This window comes from Pelodiscus sinensis, chromosome 4 (genome assembly GCF_052426305.1).
Source record: "Pelodiscus sinensis isolate ZL-2025 chromosome 4, ASM5242630v1, whole genome shotgun sequence".
Lineage (NCBI taxonomy): Eukaryota > Metazoa > Chordata > Testudines > Trionychidae > Pelodiscus > Pelodiscus sinensis.
In genome coordinates, this window is record NC_143055.1 from 122,150,584 (window position 1) to 122,177,456 (window position 26,873).

Sequence of the window (26,873 nt, forward strand, 5' to 3'; positions counted from 1 at the left end):
ACAGGGCATTCCTTATGAGAATCTGGAGTTGTCCAAATCACAATGACGGCACTTAACCTTATAAAAAGTGCTAAGAATGCACCATCTAAAAATCACGGTCTTATTACATGCTTTGTGCCAGCCTCAAAGGGATCTGTGAGCTTGATTCTCAACTTAAGCCTTCAGCACTTTGCCATGAATGATATCCCAATTAATTTCCCTCAAGTATTGTGGCAATATCATCTTTGGAGAACTCCAACATTTACTAGTCACGCTGTGATTTTTCTGATGTTAAATGTGTCCATGATAGGGGCCCTGCCAGGTGCCTAAAATGGATTATAAATGGTTCGAGCCTATTTTAAGTCTAAGAAATTAAATACAAGACTGTTAATATTAATAAACTGAAGTTTTACCTCTCCATTTGTACTTCTATTGGGGTTATCCAGCTTTGGAAAAAAAATTAAATGTGCTAGTACATTTAATTCTAAATGTCTATAAAATAATTAGCATACACCCTTCTAGCTTTAAAGTTCCATATGTCCAACAATAATAGAATGACATTTTAAAGGAGGAACTTATTGGAACTTAAGTGGAATACCTGTTTACTGAAAAATGAAATTTTTAGTGCTGATGACCGTGGGAAGATTGCTTGCAGGTGCTTATTATTTGTAAAGCTTTGATACTGAATCAGAATAAAGTACATACTAAAGAAATCCTTCCTTGTTGAACTTGCTTAGAAAAATTTCTAGTAGTCTGATATTTCTATCAAGGATTGGAATAGCAATGGCCATGCTCAGAACACAGGAGAGAAATACAAATCTTATCTTATTCTGGTGGTGGCAACCTATAAAAATGGAGATTGGAAACAAGTATCAATCCTTTAGAAGGGTTGGATAAACGGGGAAGAGGGTGCTATCCTTTAGGCAAGGCAACAGAGTATGGAGTCAGGCAATGAGAGTTTTTGCTTAAGTCTTGCTGTGTGAGCTTGGGCAAGTCATTTATTCCATCTTTTGGTTCTCCATCTGTAAAGTGTGGATAACATATGATACACAAATGCTTTGCAATTTAAAAATGCACAGAGTTATATACAGGTTAAACATTATTTTAAATAATTACTTACAGTGTTAAATTCCTTAATGTAACTTAAAATAGGCTCAAATAATTTATAATGCTGAGCCTGAATTTATTGATATTGATAATTTACTCCATAATGAGGTAGGAATCACCCGAGGTTTACAAGCACCTCTGTTTCAACTGCCTCTTCTAAATTCATAGAGAAAAAAACATGTGCTGTTCTAATTACAGTATATCAGATCATTATCTGATTGACAGGTTACCTTATTAAAAAAAGGTTGATGCTTAGCTTTCTCTACAAACTCTACAACAGCCCAAGATAAATCCTAATCTGGAGTCCAATAGGAGACAAAATCAAGACCAGTGGTCCCCAATGCAGTTCCCCGTGGGTGCCATGGCACCCGCCAGGCCATTTATGTGTGCCCGCGGAAAAGTCTGGGCTGGCCCCGCCCCCGGGCGTGTGGCACATGCCGGTGTCGGCCCTGGGCGCCTGGGCGGCCCCAGCCGGTGCCGGCCCTGGGAGCATGGGTGGCCCCTGCCTGGGGGTCATGGCACATGCCGGTGCCCGTACTGGGCGCGCAGCACATGTGTGGCCCCTGCCCCCAGGCCCGTGAGTGGCCCCGCCCCTGGACGCACAGCACGTGAGTGGCCCTGCCCTCGGGCGCCCGGCAGCCCCCGAAGGTTGGTGACCACTGATCAAGACCATTATGGTTATACACCACTATGACATTATCTCAATTACTTTTTGAGTTGGGTTACTTTCCTACTCAAGTAGTCGATACAAAAAAAATCTATCAACTACTCAGTAAAACAATAAGGATCACCATTACAGCACTCAGTCTGGCTTGCACTGGATCCCAGCATAACTTTCCCCGCTGCCCAAGACACTGGCTGCCCAGTCCCTTGTAATGCAGAGTGGCAGTCTGTGTGGGGAAGCGGCGCAGAGCGGCTCCAATTGTCCGGCTGGCCGGAGCACTTCTGGGTTCCAGTTGGTGCCAGACTATCGGGAGTGCCAGACCACTGGATGCCGGACAACTGGAGTTTTATTGTATATTGGACAAACTGGACAGTCTCTGTGGGAAAGAACCAATGGACACAAATCAGATATGCGTAAAGGAAACATACAGAAACCTATTGGGGAACACCTTAATCTTCCTAATCACTGTTTAAAAGATCTTCAAGTGGCTGTTTTGTCACAAACCAGTTCTACTAGCCAGATACACAGAGAAACATTGGAATTAGAGTTCATCCACAAATTCAATTCACATGCTAATGGACTCAATGGTGATGAAGGATAGTTGGGGCACTATCAACTTAATAGACATTGAAGGTACAAACAGCTCTTTGTGTAGACTCCTATGTCAGGAATGATACTATCAATTGACTTTGGGTAGTTAAAATGAAGCAGATAAGAATCAATCTTCAGATACTTACTGATTCCTTTTAGCGCCATCTCTCCCACCCACCCCTTTTTTCCCTCCCCCTCCTTCTCTCCTATTTATTTTGGGTCTGCACATGCTAAACTCAAAACTCGTGAGCTGTGCCCACGAAAGCTCATGATACCATCTACATGTTTTGCTAGTCTATAAAGTGCTACCAGACCATTTTTTTTGCAGTCATAAGGTATTTCAGCTATTTAACTGGAGCATGCACACACAACTGTACCTCTACATACCTTTTGCTTTTTGTATCTGATATATTTACCATTAGGTACCACATTTAGTACAGCTTTTGAACCAAAAGACAATTAATAATATGTAAGAATAGTTTATTCTTAGTACTGAAAACTAACAAAACTGAATACACAAAAGATGGCCTTTTTCTAAATAAAGTTTCAGTTTATATTTGGATTCCATAAGCTTTATGGAACAGGGTCTTCATTCCAGTGTGCTCCCCATTTCTCGGCTACAAGCTTGATAAAGTCACCATGATTTGCATATAGTTTGAGTTTCTCATTGATATCAACCCATTTCACCTTCCCAGCATCGTCTCCTGCTTCCAGAAGCAAGTTATCCATCATCTCACCTGATTGAGAAACAAAAAAAATTAACAAAAGATTTTTATTTTCTGTCTTCCCTCTCACTATCCTGCATGTTCCATTACTCTCTGCTGCAGTAAGAATGTAAAATCCCATTTAATTAGTTAACTGGTTAAAAGTTATATGTAATCGGTTAACCGTTTAAATAGCTTCCTGCCCGAAGATGAGAGCTCTAGTGAGAAGAGAGGACCCCCTCCCAGCTCACTTCACACAACAGCACCTGGGCTGGGAAGTAGGGGAAGGAAGGCACTTCTTCCACTGTGGCAGCTCAAGGGCTGGGATGGCAGGATAGGTGTCCCTCCCCTCACCCTGGCTGGTTTGAGCCAGAGCTGAGTTGGAGCTGAAGAGGACTTCCGCAGAGTGGTCAGATTTGGGCTGGCACAGTCTTCAAGTGGTCCCTCACCAGCCATGGAAGGTTGGAGGACAGGGTAGGTTGGGGATGGAGTGGCCATCCCCTGGTTGCAGCAGATCCCCCAACAGGTTCCAGGAGCCCCTGCATTGTGCTAAATAGATGCTTTAAAGGTCTTCACTAAAAACAATGCATATAAACAAGCACTGAGTCCTTTACACTGGAACAGCTCTGAAAAATTATATCCATCCTCCCACCTTTCATGATGGGACAGAAAAATAAACCAAATGTAAAAAGCTTCTGTAGTAAGATCAAGACTTAGTTAAATGTTTGGTCTCTATGCAATAAGTTATACTAAAAACACTTAAAAATTAAGCTCAGATTTCACAACTTTTCCAATATGTTTCAATTGAAGTAGACATACTTCCAAAGCACCTATCTTTCTTAATATAATTTAGCTGGGCCCAGTTGATTGCCTTGGGCCCCATGCTGCCCAGTGCCCGCTCACCCATTGTCCTGGCTGGGAGCTGCCCACACACACAGTGCAGCCAAACAGAGTGCTATCTTAGGCTCCTGCAAACTCTTTGGCAGGGCCTGAATTTAGCCAACTAACCTTTGTGAATATTTATTGAGAAAAGCTGATCTAGAGAAGAAAGATTACTGTGTGCCATGGCTGAACCCCTCCACGGAAAAAGAGCATCCAGTGACTTTTGTTCCATAGATTTACACCTAATTTTCACATTAGACAATAGTTTAGTAAGTATCAAGAGGGGTAGCTCTGTTAGTCTGAATCTGCATAAACAATGAGAAGTCCTGTGGCACATTATAGACTAACAGATTTATTGGAGCATCTGATGATGCGGGTATATGCCCACGAAAGTTTATGCTCCAATAAATCTGTTAGTCCATATGGTGCCACAGGACTTCTCTTAGTTTAATAAGGTGCATCTCAGCACCTATCACCTTCCACTTAGTTTGAGATAGCATGTTTAAAGGAGCAACTGCTAAAAAGTAAAAATGTGGATACGCACCAGGTTCATCATGGTAGTTCACAGCTTCTGTCTCTATCCAGGCATTATCTGTATTACGAGGATCATCCACATATCCCTTATACACCTAAGAAGACGACAGCGTAAGCTGAGGGCCATAATATTAAATTAAATGAGGGAGAATCTTAAAAGGCCTAATCATTGGTTAAGGAATGGCTGTAAAAAGTACTAGTTTGCAATGTATTGGAGGAGTACATGATCTGCTACCTAAAATGAATAAGGACATTCAAAAGCTTTTCTTGTTAAATTTGCAAACAAACACTTGTGATTTTTTTCCCATGCTGCCTCAGACATGGAAGGAGGGTTTGTTTTTTTTATAACATTCACAAAGCCACTTCATTGTTTTACTCCAAAACTCTTCTTAAAATACTCCTCTCTCACAATGCTGACAAAATCTTGACAACAATTTACTGGTGTACTGAGATTATGACCTATCATGAAGACCAATATTTTCTCATTGTTCCCCATCTGCATCCAGTGGTCTCATACTTTGATTGCAAGCACCGTGGAGTAGGGGATGTCTTTTTGTTCTGCATTTGCACAACAAATGAAGTTTTCCTGAAAGTTCTAAACCATTTTTCATTGAAATTAAAAAGTTCATCGAAAATTTGCAAAGTAGAGGAAAAATAAGGTTTAAAAATTATTATTAACATTTTAACAGCTTGTTAACATTGTCAATTCTTTTTTAATATCTGATTGGACTGCTGTCCTTTCAACTAAATGGTTTCTTTTTTGGTCCCTCTCCATTATTAAAGTTTTATAATGTCTCCTGAGGAAAATAATCCATGATCCTGGACTTTCTTCCACATCTAAAATGATATTTGTCTATTGAGACACTAGTAGCTACTGAGGCATAACAGATGCATTATTGTCCAAAGCTCTCTTTTCTATCAATTCCCTATCTTCATTCCACAGCCCAGAGCAATGCAAAGCAGACTTTACTGCAAACCTGAGCAGGAATAGTGACAAAGTCCCTTACACAATTTATTTATTTGGTCCCATTAAGGGACCAAAACAGAAAGTGGTATAAGTGCACTGTAATCACCCACATTAGACAAGGATTTTAAGAAGTTGTAACTAGAAGATTTGCATATCTCTGACCTCCAGTAATTCTACTTGGCCATCAAAACAATATATAAATCTCTCTGAGAAAGTGATACATAAACCTGGGATGTAACTGATCTTTTCCAGACTATTCATTTTCCAGAGTGTAGATCCCAGATAAGCAGGACTCTATCAAGCGCTCTCTTTCATGTTACAATTCTACACCCAAATATGCAACGGATTGATACGAAAACAAAGTTCCTTGTCAGAAAACCACACATACTAAAGTTCAGAATATTCTCAATTTTAAAGATATTTCCAAGAGTCAAAGGACCGAAGTAGAAGCCACTCCCACAGTAGAGTACAGTGGTGCCATGGATGAAACCATTCTGCTACTATTTTAATTCAGTCTCCTATACATTCTATTGACATTTTTTAATAGCATAAAAGATCATCATAGAAGGAAAAAGGTTTACCACAAAATGTTCCTGGTTGAAGAGTCTGTTCATTTGCTTCTCCACCTTTTCCTTCTCTACTCTGGATTTCTGTAAGGAGTTTAAGGCCTCCTCACTAAATTCTCGTTTCAGTGTGGCATTAATAATCTCTCCCGGATCTACCATACCCTAAACAAAAACAAAAACATCTAATGTTGATATCCCTCTGCCTATTTTCATTATTCCATCTACTCTTTATTTTGTATGTTCTTTTTGTCTGTGTTAGACTATAAATCCTTCAATTAGCTATAATACATTTGTAAAGAGTTATGGACACCAACAGTAATCTACAATAATAAAAAGTGTGACATTATAAATAAAAAGCCCAAAAGAGTAGTTCTAGTTAGATGCAAATACCATCTTGTACCAGGACAATAAAAAGAAAACATAACAGTTTAGAGTCTTTTTGATAAAACATTTTAATTTTCCTTGATGCTTTCTAAAGTGCCCTCAGATACCTCACAAAAGAAAGTCATTCAGAGGAAATGCACATTTGCTGTTTAATGCTAATTAAATTTTCATAGCCTTAATAGATAATAATTGTAATATCTGCTCAGTGCTTTAGTTCTTACCCCTGGAATGGCCCATTCCCCACAGTCTTTCCTCTTGATTGCTACAAACTGTAAAATGTTCTTGCCAGAGATAGGGTGAATTATTTTATTGCCCCTGCTATCTCTCTTCCACCTGCAGGGAATCATAAATAAGCAAGGAAATTATTTTCCATTCTTTGGAATTAATCAGGGTCATCAAAAGAATTAGACTGTTTCTGCCCTGCATTATTTGCTCTTGAGATTGAAAGATGAGGTACGGTGAATAAAGCAGAGGACTGTAAAATGGAATAGACCATTTTGTGATAAGGAAGATGAAATCTGCCCTTGATGATTGGTTTCAATCCCTGCCTCTGCCAGAAATCTGCCCTTGATGATTGGTTTCAATCCCTGCCTCTGCCAGAAATCTGCCCTTGATGATTGGTTTCAATCCCTGCCTCTGCCAGCATTCCTAGGTGATGCTGGGCAAGTCACTTAAAACTTTTTACACAAATTGTGCATTCCTCCTTTCCTACATGCCCACTTTTAGATATCTGAGATGACTTCGTTTGTAAGAATGCTGAATACTCACAGTTAACAGAAATGTTGGTTGCTCAGATACTCTGGCATTAAGGAAGTATGGTCTGGCACAGGCTTGGCAGCTAGCTACTGCGGAGTTCTAATCCTGGCGCTTCCACTGATTCACTGTGTGTGTTATGACAAATCTCTATGCCTTTGCTTTATTTTTCTCATCTGTGAAATAGGAATAATAATGCCCTCTTCTCACCTCTATGGGAGTTTATAATATTTCTTAAGTATTCTTGTATTAGGGTTATACCATGGTGATGAACAGCATAAAAAGCCCATGATGAAAGTAATAATTATGTACAGTCGGTCCCCGAGTTGCAAACAGTAGATTTATGACCATTAGCATTTACAACCAAACCTACCATCAAGTGGTCGTAATAGGTGGTCCCCGAGTTATGAATGCAACCCGCGCTTACAAACAGCGCGGTCGCAATGTAACTCAATGGGGTCCAACTTACGAACATTTTGAGTTACGGCCAAGTATTTGGTCCGTAACTCGTTCATAACTTGGGGACCAGCTGTACTTAGAATAGGATTTGGATGGTATGCAATAAATAAACCATGGCGATACACCGAATGATGATCATAAAAATAAAACTTGATCTGCTGCCTCATTTCTTGAGCATTACCCATCCTGTAAACTGGATTAAGCAATGGTGTGATGGAAATTAAATAGTACATGATCACATAATTAAAAACTGTATAGGTCCAAGGGAGCCAAATTAAGCTTAAGCCTCTTACCTGAGGCACCCCCCTCTGGCATCAGCTCCTAGGAAGGTGGGCTAAGGGGGTCTTTGCACACTGCTGCCTGCAGACACTGCCTCTGCAGCTCCCAGTGGCTGCAGAGGTCATGTACACACACACTGTAGGGATGGTGCTGGCAGCCATTGGCAGAGCCAGAAAAGACAGGATGCCATTCTAGCCCTGATGCACTGCACAGTGGTGGTGACAGGGGTCTTCTAGGCCCTTTCAAATTACTTGGGGGCAGCAAGCAGGAAGGACCAGGAAATACATCAGGGGAGGTGTGTGGGTACAGCAGGCAGGGTTGAGGGGGAGACCCAGCCCTGAACTTTGCTGGAGCAGGGCCCCTTGGTCAGGAATATTCCTGGAGCCTACACACTATGGGCCCATAAAACTCATTACCCTTGCTCTTAATGTATGATCAAGTCTCCACAATCAGTTTCCAAGTATATATAGCCTTTTTATAACATTTTGACCTGCCAGGGCCCTGGCCAGTAAACAGACTAGGGAAATCCTGCCTCCCAATGTTCTGGACTATGCTACATGGGAAGGTAGAAGTAAGATATGCAACTCCAGCTACATAATTTATATTTTGCTCCTGGTGACCTTCCCAGCGGAAGGTCAATAGGAGCAAATGGGCTTTTCAGCTTCCTTTACTCCTTGTGAGGAACAGGAGTACTGGCACCAATGGAGGTGCCATTTGAGTTCACTCTAGCAGGTCTATACTACACATGATAAATTGAACCTCAGAAGATTGACCATGGCAGCGTCAATCTTCCATCTTCTTTTCCCGGTCTCCACCCTCTTCTTTTTCCTCACTTTCTCCCAATCTTATAGCTCCTGCTGGAGGCTGCCAGGTATAGTCAGTTACCAGGCAAGCATCAGGCTATTTACCCAGTCCCAATCCATTTCCCCTGATTGGGGCTGGAGCTAACTAAGGTTTCTCTAACAGATCCTGCCATACTAGTTGTGAATTTCAAACCTACAAACTTTAAAAAAGGATATCCAATAATTTTACATGGGGCACTGGAAAGCCCATTGGCATACTATGATGATAATAGGCATTCTGCAATACCGCTGTGCTTTCAGATACTTTTCCATAGGTCATCTTCTTAATACTTCCTTACAGTGGTTTGCTACTTGCATTGTTTCTCTTTTTTTTTTTTTTTTTTTTTAAAGCCAGCATTCCCAGTTTAAGTGATGGTCTAGCCTGACTGATGACTTCCCATTCCTCCTCTCCAAAGATGAAAATAAAACATCTGTCTAATAGTTCATTAAACCAACTGACATAAGTAACAATCACTATGCAGGTACCTGACATGCACACGAGTACAACTTTTACATTCTGCTGCTATATCATCCTCTGATCCTGTATCCCTTACCTAGTTAGAATAGGATCTGCAGCATGGTTTGGTCCCCAGCGCCCCAATAATCCTCGACCCACTAGTCCAGTCCTGCCTCCAGGATTTCTGAGAGAAGTAGGTACATATGAAGTCAGTGTGTACAAATTCTGGGACATCAGTTTCATGCAAATAATAAGGAATTACAGAACAAGGAAAGAAAAGGGTAACATTTTGTAATATTCTTAGTGTCAAATATACCTCAGCCTCTCTGTTTCTCCCACAAAAGTATAGAAAAAATTATTAAACATTTTATTGGAGATAAAGTTCCATTACATTTCCTGAATTTGACAAAACAACACAAACAGAAAAGCACAATACGTTGTTTTGTAAACTCCTATAATACTGGATCTATCTATATTTTAGAGTGAGTCTGTCATTTGTTCAAAAACGCCTCCTAAACTGTAAGAGCTAGGACCATCACATTTGGTATGCAGCTTTCTCTTACCCTTATTTAAACTAATGTCAGGATTTGGTTGTGCCGGAAAAATGGGAAGTGCTGGGAATAGTACTATTTCCCATAACATGGGAAGGGAGAGGGCAGAGAGAGGAGGAATGTGAAAGGGAGCGGCACAAGAGATGGGAGGAATGCAATGAGACTGACCACTGGGGGCAGCTGCAGCACCAAGAGAGAGGCCAGTAGAGATGGGGCTCTGCCAGCTTGTCTGCTAGCACATGGATAAGGAGCTCCCCTGCCCCAAACCTTGAGCCTCCCCTCCCCATACAGAGCCTGCAGGCTGTGTGTGGGAGGGGGACAGCTGGACGGGGAAAGTTTTCCCTCCTCAGACAGCCTGCAGGATTGTGGGTGGAGGGGGCTGCTGGAGGCTGGGGGCAGACCCTGGAGCCTCATCCCCAGAAAACCTGCAGGCCATCAGGGGCTCTGGAGTGGATGGCAGCTTCCAGTGCCTGGTACCCACCAGACAGCCTGTAGACCACAGAGGAGGGCAATGGGGAGAGGCACATTGGCAGTGGAGTGCTCACAGCCCCAGGAGAAGTCGCCGCTAGAGCAGCTCCACCCTTGCTGCCATGGATTGTGCCAAGAAGCCCCCTGTAGTGAGTCCTCCACCTCCCTTGACTTCAGCACTTTCCCCCACACCAAACCCCCCACACCTCCCAACCCTGTGCCTGAAGCCCACATACCCCCTTCCCCTCCTCACCCCGAACTCTCACTCTAACCTTCATTTCTGAAAAATACAATCATTGAAATAACACATGTATATTTTTCATTTATTTTTCCTTCCATTATAGATCCGAACAACGCTTGGTACATCTGCTAGTATATATTTATTTAGGAGTTTGTGTGTCTGTCCATTTATTCAAGAACTCCTTCTAAACGCTAAGAGCACCAAATTTGGCATGCAGCTTCCTCTTACCCTAATTTCAACCAAGATCAGGGTTTGGTGGTGCCCAGAAAATAGGAAGTGGTGGGAATGGGTCTATTTCCCATAACATGGAAAGGGAGGGGACTGAGAGCAGGGACAACTATGCTCCACAATGATCACTGGGGGCAGCAAGCGCAGAGGACAGTTGCCAGCTGGGGCCAGAGCTCTTCATATTGCTGGTCACCGGCCATGGGTAAGTGGCCCCTCCTCCCCAACACCCCTCTACCTGGCCCTCAACCACAGTGGCCCCACTGGGAGCTCCACTAGGGCTGATCAGCACAGCCCCACATGACCAGGGCTTACCAGGAATTACCAGGGTTGGTGGCAAAACCCTCAAAGGGCCTTCTGGGACAGATCTACACTGACACCTCCTCTGCCCCCCGAGGGCTGGTCTAAGCAGCTTTCCCCGGGAGCTGGGCAGTGGAGAAGTTGCAGTGCTGAGCTCACCATCACTGTGGACAGAACCGGTGAGCTCCCACAGACTGCCCAGCCCCCTATCCTGAATCCTGCAACCCCTGTGCATTACATCCCCCAAACCTCCAAGCCTCCACCCCCAAGTCCTTCATCCCCTCCCCACCTGGTAGTGGGCAGCACCATCCCCTGCCCTGAGCCCCCTTCTACACCCAACTCCCTGCCCTGACTCTTGCACTCCCCGTACTAGATCCCTGCCCTGAAGGACTTGAGCAACGCAGGCTAAGTCCTCTAGCTTTAAAATATAGCAAGGAATCCTGGAACTCTAGGGGGACATAATTTTACCTTGGGGTCTAAATAACCAGACATGGGAAAAATTAAATGGTATCAGAGAATTAAAGCAGTCTCACCTCCAATCACAGGACTACAACTCTTCCAAGGGTTCTAAATCATTCCTACCCCATGGTAAAGCATGAGGAGGATAGAGAATGTAGCAGTATCATCCAGGAGCAGTTTAGGGAGACAATTATGATGGGTTTGCAGAACTAGTTCTACATGCCTGCATACAGGCATAAAGAGGCTCAACAGCCCATTCCCAACCCCATTTTGCAACAGCAGCTCTTCACAGTCTTTGCTAGCTTACACATGGGCTGGCTATGTGGGTAGTCCAACAGAAGAGTAAAGAAATGCTATTTACCAGCAGGTTGGTGAAGGTCACAATCTGGCCCTTAGCTTGCTAGTTAACTTTCCAATCTCATCTCTGATGCATAAAACACAAGCATGGAGACCTATTCTTTATAGCAGAGGTGGGCAATAATTTTTGACTGGAGATCACTCTACGATTTTGGAAAGTGGTTGAGGCTGCATTCTTCCAAGACTTTGACTCCCTCAGAGAACGGATGGGCAGGATTCACTGGGATGCTAACATGAAGGAGAAAGGAGTCCAGGAGTGCTGGCAGTATTTTAAAGAAGCCTTATTAAAAGCACAGGAAGAAACCATCCCGATGCACAGTAAGAAAAGCAAATATAGTAGACTACCAGATTGGCTTATTGGGGAAATTCTTGGTGAGCTTAATCATAAAGAAGCTTACAAGAAGTGGAAACTTGGACAGATGACTAGGGAGGACTATAAATATATTGCTTGAGACTGCAGGGGAGTTATCAAGAAAGCGAAAGTGCAATTGGAAGTGCGGCTAGCAAGGGATGTGAAGGGTAACAAGAAAGGTTTCTACAGGCATGTTAGCAATAGAAGGGTGATCAGAGAAGGTGTGTGGCCCTTAATGGATGAGGGAGGTAACCTACTGACAGATGATGTGGGAAAACCTGAAGTTCTCAATGCTTACTTTGCTTCTGACTTCACAGACTAGGTCAGCTCCCAGACTACTGCACTAGGTAATGCAGTATGGGAAGGAAATGGACAGCTCTTGGTGGAGAAAGAACAGGTTAAGAACTATTTAGAAAAGCTAGTCATACACAAATTCATGGGTCCGGATTTAATGCATCCATGGATACCGAGGGAGTTGGCAATGTCATTGCAGAGCCTTTGGACATTATCTTTGAAAGAGATTCCAGATGATTGGAAAAAAGTAAATGTAGTGCCCATCTTTAAAAAAAGGAAGGCGGACAATCCAGGGAACTACAGACCAGTCAGTCTTACCCCAGTCCCTGGAAAAATCATGCAGAGGATCCTCAAGGAATCCATTTTGAAGCACTTGGAAGAGGGGAAAGTGATCAGGAACAGTCAACATGGATTCATCAAGGGCAAGTCATGTCTGACCAATCTGATAAGCTTCTATGATGAGGTAACTGGCTCTGTGGACATGGGAAAGTCAGTGGATGATATATCTTGACTTTAGCAAAGTTTTGATACAGTCTCCCACAATATTCTTGCCAGCAAGTTAAGGAAGTATCAATTGGATAAATGGACTGTAAGATGGATAGAAAGCTGGCTAGACTGTTCGGCCCAACACGTGATTAATGGCTCGATGACAGGTTGGTGGTCGGTTTCTAGCGGAGTGCCCCATGGATCGATTCTAGGGCTGGTTTTGTTCAATATCTTTATTAATGACCTGAATGAGGGGATGGATTGCACCCTCAGCAAGTTTGCAGATGACACTAAGCTAGGGGGCAAGGTAGATACGCTGGAGGGCAGGGATAGGGTCCACAGTGACCTAGACAGATCAGAGGATTGGGGTGGAGGAGGGAGACTGGAGTCTGGGAGGGAGTTTGGGTAAAGGAGGTGGTTGTCACTTAGGGAAGGGGACTGAAGTGCAGGGGTTTGGGATCCGGTGGTGCAGGAGACTGGGCTGCCAGATCTGGGAGGCAGTAAAGGTATAAAGGAGGGGGACAGAGGGTTTGGGTATATCGAGGGAAGGGCAGAGGGTTGGGGCAGGAAAGGGCTGAGGAGCCAGAAGCAAGCTATGGTCAAAAGACTTACTTGCCAGCTGCCAAACTAGCTTGCCTACCTGCAGAGCGTAAAACGTTTCCCAGTCAGCCAGCCAACTTGCCTAGCCATGTGCTTCATTGAATAACTGAACGGCTCCTGAAACTTCCTCCCTCCTCTCCAGTTTGAAAACAGAAACAGAGCCTGGAAGCTGCATTTCTGAGTGGTGTGCGGGGCTGCAGGGCAAGCAGGAGAGCCTGCCTGGGGCTCCCTGCTGCCTCCGTGGGCTGGATCCGGTGGCTTGGCAGGCTGGATCTCGCCGTCGGCCGTATTTTGCTCAGGACTGCTCTATATGTTAGTGTTTATAAACAGTTTAACTATAGTGTGCTAGATTCACCTCTGCTAGAGAGAGGCACAAACTATGTTAATGAGAACTGCTGCATCCTGAGAGAGACTTACACCTCAAGGGGGGAGGTGGTGTTTCTGTAAGAAGTTCTGCTAGGAGAAACTAAAGCAAGGAAGCACTGATGCAACATATCCTACAGCACATTCTCCCACATACAGTAAAACTCCGGTGGTCCGGCATCCAGTGGTCCGGTACGCCTGATAGTCCGGCACCAACTGCAACCCGGAAGTGCTCCGGCAGCTGCTTCAAGTTGTTAGTGTAATTGATTAACTGCAGCTGGATCCACAGCCGACACGCAGTTAATCTACCTTTCCTCTCTACTGCCGGGAGGGGGGGGCGGTGGGAACAGGTAGATCCGCAGGTGACAGGCTGCTGCTGAAACTCACAAGAGATCATCTCCCCTCCCTGTCCCTGCTGCTTTTACCAGTAGACTAATAGTCCAGGATCAAAAGATCAAGTGAGTGAGCTTGCGCAAAAAAACAGAGGCAGCAGTTGAACCCAGTGAATGCGGCTGCTTTGGCACACCCCCGCCCCATCCCCCTCCCCCTCTCCCACCGACCCCTACCTTCCCCTGCCCCCCCCCCCCCCCTCCGGGCAGTAGAGAGGAAAGGTACATTAACTGCGTGTCGGCTGTGGATCCAGCCGGAGTGAGTGTAACTGATCAGAACGTCCTGAATGCGGCTGCTTTGGCACACCCCGGTCCCCTTCCCCTCCCCCACTGACCCCTACCTTCCCCTGCCCCCCCTCCTCCAGGCAGTAGAGAGTAAAGGTACATTAACTGCGTGTCAGCTGTGGATCCAGCCGGAGTGAGTGTAATTGATCAGAACGTCCTGAATGCGGCTGCCTGCCTGTCGCCGCCTCTCCTCTTCCACCGCTTGCAGGCTCTGCCTCCCTGTAGCAGGAGGGAGGGTTTGGCACACCCCCACCGCCTCCCCCGTTTCCCCTCCGACGAGACCCGCCCCTGCCAGAGTACCTCCTGATAGTCCGGCATTTCTGATAATCCGGCACCACCTGGGTCCCAAGGGTGCCGGATTATCGGAAGCCTACTGTATATGAATCTGCATCCAATACATTCTCCAATCTTGGGAGTTGTGTTAACTTCAAGCCACCTCATTTCTCCTCTACAGACCACTTTTAAGCCAACTTTTTGGTGCTGGGACTTTGCACCAATGAAGTTAGCACACTGTGCTATTTTTGTCTAGTATGTAACACGCCAAATCAGATTCAAACTCGGCTTGACAAAGCCCTGGCTGGGTTGATTTCGTTGGGATTGGTCCTGCCTTGGGCAGGGGACTGGACTAGATGACCTTCTGAGGTCTCTTCCAGTTCTATGATTGGGATGTCAATGAGCAGTTAACTAGATGATTAACCAATAAGCCTAGACTTATCGGTTAACTACTCGCATACCTCCTTCCCCCTTTGCTGCCTCTGTATCAGCACTGGTTCCATGGTACCCCTGCCCTCCCTTCTCCGACACTGCTGTCTTATCTGATTGAAGCAGCAGTGGGGGAGGGGCAGGGGAGGCTGCTGTGAAGCATCTTTTGTCCTCAGGGGCGGTCTGAGCTCCCCACAGACAGCAGCTGTGTCAGAGGCTGTGTCTATATCAGAGGCAGCAGTGCAAGGTGGCAGGCAGCTGATCTGCATGGGGAGCTGGGTTTTAAACTGGCTCCCTTCACAAACTGGCTCCCTCCTGGCACCCAGCATGGCTGCCTCTGATACACAGGCAGCAGCATGGGATAGCAGGGGATTCTCTGGGAGTGGAACAGGATTGCACTGGCTGCTGGCCCTGCCATTGGGAATACAGAATAGTTGAGTAACTGATAGAATAGTCAAGTAACCATATGAATTCTTATTATTTGATATCTAACATCCCTAATTCAAACAGTCATTAAAACACACCTTCTTAAATGACATTGGTCATAGAAGCTTAAGAAGTAAAAGCACCTACCTGGGCCTTCCATTTTCAACCTCATACAAGCCAAGCAGACTCCTCCTCTCCACTTGTCCATCCTTCTCGTTGAATTTGGGAGAAAAGTTTTTGGCACTATTTCAAAGAAATAGTTACAGTAAGTTACTAAATAAACAACTGGTGTTAATTATAAAGACTGTAATGCTATCCAAAGGATCTGCAACACCAAATGTCCCAAGAATGACACTTCTTTCACCAAAATGTAAAAAACAGATTTGCAGCCCTGTTTTTCTAAGCTTTTCCCCTGCCTTATTAAAATGTCAGTATTTGCAAATTGTAGAACCTCTCAATGCTTCTAAGAGGTGATATATGGATTTGACATACTAAATTCTTAAAATAGCCACCTTTAGGGTAGCACTTTCCATGAGTAATAACAGACAAGCTTTGAAATGTGATAGATACAATCCACGAGGAGACCTTTGATTGACTATGAGTTATAAGTTTGCCTCCTGTTGCAAGTATTGCATTGTGAGCACATCACAAACAAATGGAAATATATAAATTATGAAACACTTCTTTACTTCCATATAGCTTGCAGCAGCAGTGTTCTAGCCCTAATATCAATAATGTTTGAAAGGACAGTGTAGCAAGATTGAGATTTCACTCATCTTTATCCCATGTAGAAGGGTATGTCTACACTTGCACACTCTTTCGAGAGAGGGATGCAAATGAAGACATTCGAAATTGCATATGCAGCTGGGATTGAAATATCCTATGCTTCATTTGCATAATGGCGCTATTTCAAAATAACAGATGTTGTTAAGATGCAGTTATTTCAAGAGAAAACCCTTCTCTCAAAAGAACTGGTAAACCTCATTGTATTTAAATCCTGGCTTCATTTGCAATTTTGAATGTCTTCATTTGCATCCCTCTCTCAAAAGAGGGTGCAACTGTAGACATACCCGAAGAGAAGTTCCTCGCTCATGTTACTAACCCCCTTGACCATCATAGAAATGTCCATGTGTTACAGAACTAGATTCATTTGAATATCTAGTTGTGCCAGGTACACCCATTCATTCTAGGAAAAAAAATTACTACCAATTCCATAGTCCCAGGTGCAGTGTAGTAGATGTGTGGATGGTTCATAAAGCCTCTACAAATTATACTGTACACTAGCCAATGTTAGTAAGTCTTTCACAGGTATCAGGTGCATGTGTAATTTTAGAAAAGATATTTAAAGCAAACATAGATCAAACTTCTGTCAGCTATATTCAAAACAAACTCCATCCTTTCTCTACACTGGTCAACAGAACCACATTAATTGAACCCCTAATTTCTTTTGGCCAGACAATGCTCACCTGATCTGTGGATCTGCCCATGTGGGTCCAGCCAAGACAGAGGATGCAGTGTATTCCACAGGCTTGTAATCCTCCCACTCAACTAGCCAGTCCACTTTATCAGTAGGTACTTTGCTGCGCTCAACATTTGACCCTGGATATGGGGAGGTGCGAGCTTTGTTGTGAACATTCTCATTTGGATGGTAACCGCTAAGCATGCTGACAGGATAAAAATGGAAACAATGTACTGGTACTGACCTACTGAAAGGGGGAAAAAAATATTAATGAAGATATTTAATGCCAAGTTTTAGGACTCCGGATTGCAAAGAGAAGACAAAAGACATGGTGTTTAATATTTTTAAAGTAGTAATATATTAAGCCTAAAAATATACACCCACTCCAAGCTGCCCAGTGATTTATTTGTATTTGATTACATCGGAGAACATTTTTCCATGCTATCTATATTGAATACCTTTTCAGTCCTAGCAAAACAAAGCAGTTTTGTAAAAGCAAAGTGCCTCAAAAAAACTAGATGGTCTGAGTAAAATTGCAAAATATATGCTCTAAAATACTTTGGAAATTGGTGACATTCCAAATTACAGAATCATTCAGCTCATCAGAATTACATTACATTGTTACATAAGTATTATGTATTACACGCATCAGGAACTATTACATTATCTAACTATCTACAGGATGTTAAACAGCATTAAATCAGCTAATTGATTAGTCAATAAGAGGAGGAAAACTGAGTTAGCTCCCAGCCCTGGGAGCTAACCCCGCTGTGGCTCTGCCTTTTAAATGTATTAAGAGCCACCAGGCGTGACCTCGGACAGCTGATTCCCAGTCCCTTGCTACACCTCTGCCTTCCCTGCCCTCTGTGAAGACGGTGCTAGGGGGAACCAGCTTTTAAGCCAGCTCCCCCCAGCACTGGCTCCTGCTCCCTCTCCTCCCCCATTTGCTGCCTCTCCCTGATAGAGGTAGCAAGGGGGGGGGGGGAGGGAGCAATTAGTCAAGTTCCTACTTGACTACCTGATAAGCATATGCATATCGGGTAGCTGACTAATCACTTACATCACACACACACACACACACACACACACACACACACATGCAGTTTGTGCATCTGTCTTTCCATCTTCACCAGCAGACCTCCCAGCTCCCTGGCCCCAGACTCCTGGCTTGAGCCTTCCCTACGCCCCCTCACCTGAATCCTGCATCTCCCTTGAGCACAAGCTTCCTAGCCTTCTGCAGTGAGATCCACCCCCCACCTCCACCCCGGCCCTGAGCCTCTTTCCACATCTTCCAGGCTCCTGTCCTGAGCTCCTGCACCAAGCCTCCCCAAATGCAATCTCCAGCCGTGACTCCTGAACCACCCCCTCCACTACCTGCCCTGATCTCCCAACTCCTGCCCAGTGTCCTGCACTCCCCACATCACCAGCTCCTTGCCCTAAAAGACCCAAGCAATGCCAAGTAAGTTTGCTAGTTTTATCTCTCTATATATAAACTTATCCTGCAGGACAACAGAATGATGTCTTCATGTCACTCTGTGTGCATCTACACAGCAAAGTTATTTTGGAATAATGGCAGTTATTCTGAAATAATAATGCAAGCATCTAAACAGCAATTCCGCTATTTTGAAAAACATTTGAAATAATAGATTCTATGAGCAGTAACGCCTATTCCAAAATAGATATTTCAAAATAAGGCATGTGTAGACGCTCCACTGCCGCACTTTCAAAATAACCCTTTATCAGGGCCATTCTAAATTATTCTCCCTCAGGCTCTAAATCGAGATAGCATGTCCACATTAGGGAAACCTGCTTCAGATTAATTTTGAGGCTTCCCTGCAGTGTCGATGTGCTATTTTGAAATAATCTATTCCAGAATAACTATTCCAGAATAATTTATTCCGAAATAACATAGCCTCTGTGTTCCGCAGCCCCTGCCATACAAGAAGGCTAATGGCATACAGGCAGTCTCCGACTTACGCGGATCCGACTTATGTCGGATCCGCACTTACGAACAGGGCTTTCTCGCCCCGGAGGTCGAGGTGGTGGATTGCTACCTGCGAGCTCTGGGGCGAGAAAGCCCCGTTCGTAAGCTGCTCCAGTGCCCCTGGTCTGCTGGAGACCGTCTCCAGCAGACCAGGGGCACCGGGCGGGTTCCCGCTCTTCTGAGGCTTTGCCAGAGCAAAGCCTCAGAAGCGCGGGAACCCGCCGCTGCTGCCGCTTCAGTCCCGGTGCCTGTGGTCTGCTGGGGACCGTCCCCAGCAGACCACAGGCACCGGGACTGAAGCTGCAGCAGCGGAGGGTTCCCGCGCTTCTGAGGCTTTGCTCCGGCAAAGCCTCAGAGGCGCGGCACCCCGCTGCCGCTGCGGCTCTGCTCCCCGTGTCCCTGGTCTGCTGGGCGCCTGGGGCAGAGCAGATGGGGTGCTGCTGGGTTGATCCAGTAGCACCGAGGAGCGGCGCTACTGGAGCAACCCAGCAGCACCCCAGCTGCTCTGCCCCAGGCATCCCCAAGTCAGCTTCTGCTGAAACTGACCAGCGCTGACTACAGGAAGCCCGATGCAGAGTTGCTCTGCCCCGGGCTTCCTGGAATCAGCTGCTGATCAGTTTCAGCAGCAGATGACTTGGGGACGCCTGGGGTTCTTAAGTTGATTCTGTATGTAAGTCAGAACTGGCGGTCAGTTTCAGCAGCGGCTGAATCTGGACGCCAGTTCTGACTTACATACAGATTCAACTTAAGAACAAACCTACAGTCCCTATCTTGTACGTAACCCGGGGACTGCCTGTATTAGGTTGCATTAAGAGGAGCGTGGCCAGCAGATCCAGAGAAGTGATTATTCCCCTTTACTCGGCTCTAGTGAGACCGCATCTGGAGTACTGTGTCCAGTTCTAGGCCCCCAACTACAGGAAGAATGTGGAGGTATTGGAGAGGGTCCAGCGGAGGGTGACTAAAATGATTAGGGGGCTGGAGCATATGACCTATGAGGAGAGGGTGAGGGATTTGGGTTTGTTTAGTCTGCAGAAGAGAAGAGTGAGGGGGGATTTGATAGCAGCCTTTAACTTCCTGAAAGAAGGTTTCAAAGAGGCTGGAGAAAGGCCGTTCAAGGTAGTGATGGATGGCAGAACAAGGGGCAATGGTTTCAAGTTACAGTGGGAGAGGTCTAGGTTGGATATTAGGAAAAACTATTTCACTCAGAGGGTGGTGAAGCACTGGAATGGATTACCTAGGGAAATGGTGGAATCTCCATCCCTAGAGGTTTTTAAGTCTCGGCTTGACAAAGCTCTGGCTGGGTTGATTTAGTTAAGATTGGTCCTGCCTTGGGCAGGGGGCTGGACTCGATCTCCTGAGGTCTCTTCCAGAGCTATGATTCTACAAACTTTTCCATCTGAGATTTCTTTTCCTAGCTAGATTTCTCATTATTTGGTAAAATTACGTCTTCTCTACAAAAATGAAAAATTAATACGAGTCAGTCATGATTCATAATCAGTCCAAAACTGTAAATATATGTACAGAAGTAAATTGTCTCCAAGGTGCCACAAGATTCCTCATTGTTTTTGTCTCCAAGGGTAATTACTTGTGACAAATTTATTTGCATACAGATTTTCAGGATTAAAATCATGTATTGCTTTTTGGGAATTTTACCAAAACTGTTCCAAACAAAGGGCCAAATTCACTCAATGGATATGCACCTGCAACTCACATATTTGCAACTCTGAGTTTAACAGATCTTAGTATCTGAAATACGTTTGATGGACTGCCAGGGTAACACGCCCTGATCATGCCAAAACATACATAACTTTACATGAACAACACCATAAGAAATTTCAGTGAGACTTCTTATGTATGTGACGTTAAGCAGTCACAAACATATTAGCAGAATCAAGGCCTCAGACCTCAACCTAGCATTATCATTTATTGAAAATAACAGGATTATGTCACTGTGGTGTCATAATGTAAATACCTGTAAGCCAGCTGTCTGAAAGGATGGAGCAGTGGGTGGAAGACTTGGCAGCTAGGGTACCTGACAGCAACAGCAGACAGAGTTACAGTGAGAGATACCACAGCAACAGTCCGGGCCAGGCAGCACCTTGCCATCACATGCAGGATGTTCACAGGTCACTACGCCTCCCCAGAATGCAGTGCCCAAGAGCCATGCAGTGACCAGGACTGTCTGGAGATGAAGTAGGAAACATCTGATTGTAGGATGTGTCCGTCTTGTCCACCTTATTCCCTACAAGGAACAGCCATATTAATTTATTCAATATCTTATGTTGAATTCTTTTTTTTGGTGGGGCCGCCTCCCCTCTTTTCCCCTCATTTGCCTCACACTGCTGCCTCTATTTTTAAACCGGCTCCCCTCTGATAGAGAGGCAGCAGCATGGAATGGCAGTGGGCTCCCTGGGAGTGGGAATGGGAATGCCACTGGCTAATGGCCCTGTTTCAAGGGACTAATAAATAGTCATGTAACTACTGTTATTTCATGTGGTTACATGATTATTCAATTACATGCTATCTAACATTCCCAACATATATCAATATAGTTGAACATTTTTTTTTTAAATGCCATCCTTTATTATGCAAAATTTTACACAAAATTAAATCAGTTGCCTTAAGTGTAGGTCAAATATTTTCAATTGCAAACTATCCAATATTTTCAATAAAGTTTAAAGTTTGATTTTTAAAAGTTACCAGAGAGCGTTGCAGTTTTCTGTTACATTGATTTACTTCTTAAATAGCAAAAATGGAGTCTTTGTTAAGAAAGTGTCAGTTCTGTGGTCAAATTCCAGTCCTTAGTGATTTCAGCACCAATGATTTCACTAGGTAATATGGTACCTCCCCACCATTGCCTCCTTTGCACTGCCCTTCAACACATATTGCCTGCACGTTGAGTCCAAGGTCAGTCTAGACAAGATTTTATCAATGATTTTTGCTCAAGCGATCACTGAGACAAGACAAGGTCTCTCAATTGATTCTAGTCAGCTCTGCCTTTAAACACTTTCCGGAAAAGGGATGCTAATGTAGACTTTGGAATAGGCAAATCCGCGGGGGATTTAAATATCCCCGCGGTATTTGCATTAACATGGCTGCCGCTTTTTTCCGGCTTGGAGATAAGCTGGAGAAAAGCGCCAGTCTAGATGTGATTCTCCGGAAAATAAAGCCTTTTCCAGAGGATCTCTTATTCCTACTTGAATAAGAATAAGAAAGGACTCCCAAATAGACTCTACACCACCAGTCCATCTTCTGTGACTTTCAGTTAGATGTGACTCACTATCCTCTGCTTAGTGTTCAAGTTATGGTAGACACTAAGCCAGGTCATATTAAGTTCAAGTCTTTTACCTTTTAATCATACAATATGGATAATAACATTTCATTCTCCCAGCTCCAAGTCTTAAGTGAATTTCAACCCAAAAGAGCCAAAATTGATCACCTTGACACAACAAGTGTGTCTACTGATCTCTGTGGCAAAGTAGGTATGTCTATATAAATAAGGTCTGCTCATGAAGCCTTTTCCTACAGTTGATTAACAGATGGCAGTAGATAGCTCATTCAAACCACTGGCTGATAAAGTTAGTCACTCTGACCAGTCATTAACCATAGGCACGGACTCACCCTACTCTCCATTGTCTATGATTCTCTGATGACCTGTGACAAAAAAGGAGGGTGGAAAAGGAAACTGTAGGGAGAGACCTCTCTAAATTCACCAATCAAAGAGCAGTATTGCTAACCCAAAAATCACAAGGAACGCCTACACAAAGTTATGAGAATGGTCTCGTGTTCTGACTAGGATACTAATGACTAGATTTTCAAAGACATGTAAAGATCAAATAGATATCTTTGAAGATCTGAGTTGGCAACTTTAGGAGCTTAATTATCTTTGAAAATCTGAGCTTAGATTTCCAAGTTCAATTTTCAAAAGTGACTTTAGTCACTCAAGTGCTTTTGAAAATTTTAATTGGGGGCCTAAAGGGACAAAAATAGACAAAAGGCAGGAGATATGGTATTCCTTTTAAAAACAGCCAAACCTAGCCAGGTATCTGGTGATGCCAATAGTAATGCAGGTAGGGATTTCAAACTGGGACAGAGGAATTTTTATCTTTCCTTCCTTTGTCTGAGACAGTGGTTTCTTCCAAGTAATAGGGAGATGGGAAGGCCCATCTCTCTACAAGACCGACCTCTTATAATGTGTAAGTAGGGCAAAGTTAGTTAGCCCGTCAAGTTTTATTTGTTTTCTGGTTTGGGGATGTGGAAATGATGTCTGTGCTATTAAAAGTGGTTCTCTCTCTTTTGTAACTAAGTTTTGAGCTGATGGGATGGTCCCGCAGGAGTATAGGTGGCTCTTTTTAATCTAGTCACTGGTTCCAACTATGGTTTTGTTTTGCTAATAAAAGTTTGTGTTCTTTTTCTAATTAACCTGGTATTGGTTCATTTCTGTGTCCCGGAAAATCTGTCTGTGGGTATTTGCATGCCTCTGACTAGGAGCAGCTACCACAGACTGCAGCTGTATTTTCCCTTTTCTTTTTAAGTACTTTCGGGGAAAAGAGCTTAGAGTATCCCTGGGGTTGGTTTCAAGTGTCCACCCCTGGCTGTGGGATTAAAAGCACTTGATGGTAGCAGCAGATATTCCCCAAAATCTGGGTATTAGAATTTGGGGGGAAGTTTTTGTACCAAAGCCTGTAGAAATAAGGTTTTGGGGTGCTTTTGCGGGCCCTCACTTCTGCAGTTGTCGTACAAAAGTAGGGAACAACCTTGACAATGTGAAACTGATTGTTCCTTCCTAAGTGGAATAACTTGCATTTGTCCTTATTAAACTTCATCCTATTTACCTCAGACCATTTCTCTAGTTTGTCCAGATCATTTTGAATTATGACCCTATCCACCAAAACAGTTGCAACCCCTCCCAGCTTCGTATCATCTGCAATCTTAAAAAGCTTACAATATTGAACAGAACAGGTCCCAAAACAGACCCCAGCAGAAGTTAATAACTATCATCTGAGAACGGTTATTCAGTCAGTTATGCACCCACCTAATAGTAGCCCCATCTAAGCTGTATTTCCCTAGTTTATTGATAAGAAGATCTTGCAAGACCATTTCAAATGTCTTACTAAAATCTAGGTATACCACATCCACTGCTTCTCCCTTATCCAGAAGCTCATTATCCCACTGCTCCCATTCACTGGATTCTGGCCAATGGGAGTCAAATGGGAAGCCTCCAAAAAGTACGCCCCTGTAAGGCTATCCCATGGGGCTGCCAATTCATGCTCCTGTCCTCCCACCAACCCCTGCGTGCGGGGTGGTCAATTTATGCTTCCATACCCAATGAGGCTAGAGCAACCCTCCGCTTGCACAGACAGGAGACTGCTGCTAGGTTTACCAGGTACCAGTTAACCTGTACATTACCCAGTAATGGTGATGTTTACCGGGTAACTGATTACCGGTTCACATCCCTAATAGATTTACAGAAACCACATACAAGACTGCTGATGAGGGAGTGTGATGAAGTGGGGATTTTATTCACCTTTTTATGTTGCCTGTGTGTTCTACTGTCCTATAGTATCCCACGTTTGTGCCTCAATTTCCCTGCGAACTTCACCAATACCTAAATCAGGGGTGGCCAGACTGTGGCTCTTGAACCACATGCAACTCTTTGCTCACAGAAATGCGGCTCTCGGGGTTACGGCTCACTTGGAGCCGCATGCCCGCTTTGTGCACGCACCCCAGTTCCTGGGTGGAGAAGTGTGAGGCTGTGGCAGTGGCAGCTCCGGTGAGACCCAGGCATTAGGTTAGAATGGGAGGGGGTTGGGAGTGCCCGGCTCTGGGGGAGGAGGAGGACATTGGGTTAGAGTGAAGGGAGCTGGGGGGCAGGGGTTGGGTCTGGGGGAGGGATATGTGGCTCTTTGCACTACTATCCACAGCTCTTTGGGTATGTCTAGACTACATGGCTCTGTTGTGGAATGAGGCATACCGGGGAGGTCGACAAATGCCTTTGATGTCGACTGCAGAGCGTCCAGACTACAGCGCTGAGCCAACAAACAGCTGATCAGCATAGCGTGGCAGCCATTTTAATTTAATGAAGTGGTGATAATTTAAATCGCGGCTTCATTTGAGAATGTCTAATAAACTAATCTACATGGCTCTGGCAACAGAGCCATGTAGTCTAGACATACCCTTTGTGTCTAACTGATTGGCCACCCCGACCTAAATGATTATAGGAATTTTGGGTGTGATAGTCCCCGCACACACACAATGGCCAGTGCCCTTCGTAACCTGAACCCAGGAGCAGGTGTGACCCATTTTGCCTGGGAAGCAGGAGAAAGGTAGGAGGAAGAACCTGACAGGGTGTGGGGGACTAGGACTAGGTTGCTGAGAGTGCAACAGTCTGCCTGGCTGAGAGCAGGAATCGGCTGCCCACACAAGAGGGGAGAAGCAGGAGCCCCCCCCCACACACACACCTATACACAGGGCTCTCCCCTACTCCCATAAGCTTTAACCAGTGAACTGTTTAACCAGGATTTTACATTCCTAGTTTGGGATGTAGGAAAAGAGCCAGGCTCCTAGCTCTGGGCTTCTCTTTCCCAAAAATGGATTGTACTGACTGTTCCTGTTTTCTGTGCTGACAAGTCTGTTCTATGCTGTGTTCCTGTCAGCAAATAAACCCTTTTGTTCTACCTGCTGCCTGAGAGTCACATCTGACTGTGAATGGGGAGTGCAGGGCCCTCCGTCTCCCTCACACTTTGGTGACAGGGTGTGTGAAAGGGGACAGAGCAAATGAAATATACATTTGATGTTTTATTTATGTATAAGTTATTTATTTAAATAATTATTTTGTTCGATACTAGGCTTGAAATAAGTGAATTAATACTGAGAAAATAACGGTCATTCTACTAGCATTAGATTGTTTTGTATTTGGATACATATAGTTAAACAAAACAAAGGAAGCCTCCCACTGAATTAATTTTTAAAATAATTAATTAACATACAGAAGAAAACCACTTTGCTTTCTTGTAGAATACAGATTAAGGCTCCTCAATATGAAAACAAGCTAGGATACCCATACCCCACAAGGTTGGAGCAACAGTTCACCCGTGCAGGCAGGAGACTGCTCCCAGGTACTGGTTAACCGGTACCCAGTAAGCATCACCTATAAGCATAAAGTAAGTTGCTGTGTATAATAGAATTTATTAAATACTGTTTTGTGCATTACCACTAATAAGAATTTGAAAGAAAAAAAGTCTCCATATATTTGGCATAATCTAAAGATGTTTAATCTCTTTATGCAACAGAACCCAAATGATGCAGTGGACAAACGCCTTCTCTCAGCCTACTGTCCACACAAATATCTTGGTTGTTGGCCAGCTGCTGGTAGAATAAAGCAGGAAAGGAAGGAAAAGAAAATTTGTTTGACAATGCCTTCCAACGCAGATGCACAAAGAATCATTTTTCCACAAGCTATTTTTATAATCCGGAGCCACAACAGTGAAGGCACCAAACGGAATCTACATCTTTATCTTTACAAACACTGCCTTTCAAACTTGTTCAGCCATAAACCTCTTCATAAATTCCGACAACTTCCACACAACCTCAGAACCTTTCTTGCTATGGGAATTACAGATATCATCTATTTGCTAGGGCTTTGGAGAAGGATTAACAATATGATTGTGATAAGACTCAGTGGTCCCCAAGGCGGTGCCCGTGGGCGCCATGGAGCCCGCTGGGGCATTTATGTGCACCCGCCAAAACATCTGGGCTGGCCCC

The 26,873-nt window shown here is 44.3% G+C and overlaps 1 protein-coding gene across 3 annotated transcripts in view; it reads right to left on the reverse strand.

Moving 5' to 3' along the window:
• Positions 1-2,804: 2,804 nt before the first annotated feature.
• Positions 2,805-26,873, reverse strand: part of NUDT9 (nudix hydrolase 9) — a 30,885-nt gene continuing 6,816 nt past the window's right edge. Inside the window, exons 2-9 of one of the 3 annotated variants that reach the window (XM_075929558.2) lie at positions 21,082-21,351; positions 17,133-17,369; positions 15,814-15,909; positions 9,266-9,352; positions 6,600-6,711; positions 6,010-6,156; positions 4,472-4,556; positions 2,805-3,078 (exon numbers count right to left, since the gene is read on the reverse strand). In XM_075929558.2, coding sequence (XP_075785673.2) covers positions 2,915-3,078; positions 4,472-4,556; positions 6,010-6,156; positions 6,600-6,711; positions 9,266-9,352; positions 15,814-15,909; positions 17,133-17,369; positions 21,082-21,215 — 1,062 coding nt within the window. In that variant the 5' untranslated portion in view covers positions 21,216-21,351 and the 3' untranslated portion in view covers positions 2,805-2,914. Of the gene's footprint in view, positions 3,079-4,471; positions 4,557-6,009; positions 6,157-6,599; positions 6,712-9,265; positions 9,353-15,813; positions 15,910-17,132; positions 17,373-21,081; positions 21,352-26,873 lie in introns of all 3 variants that reach the window. The other 2 variants (XM_089778091.1, XM_075929559.2) reach the window with 2 other exon arrangements.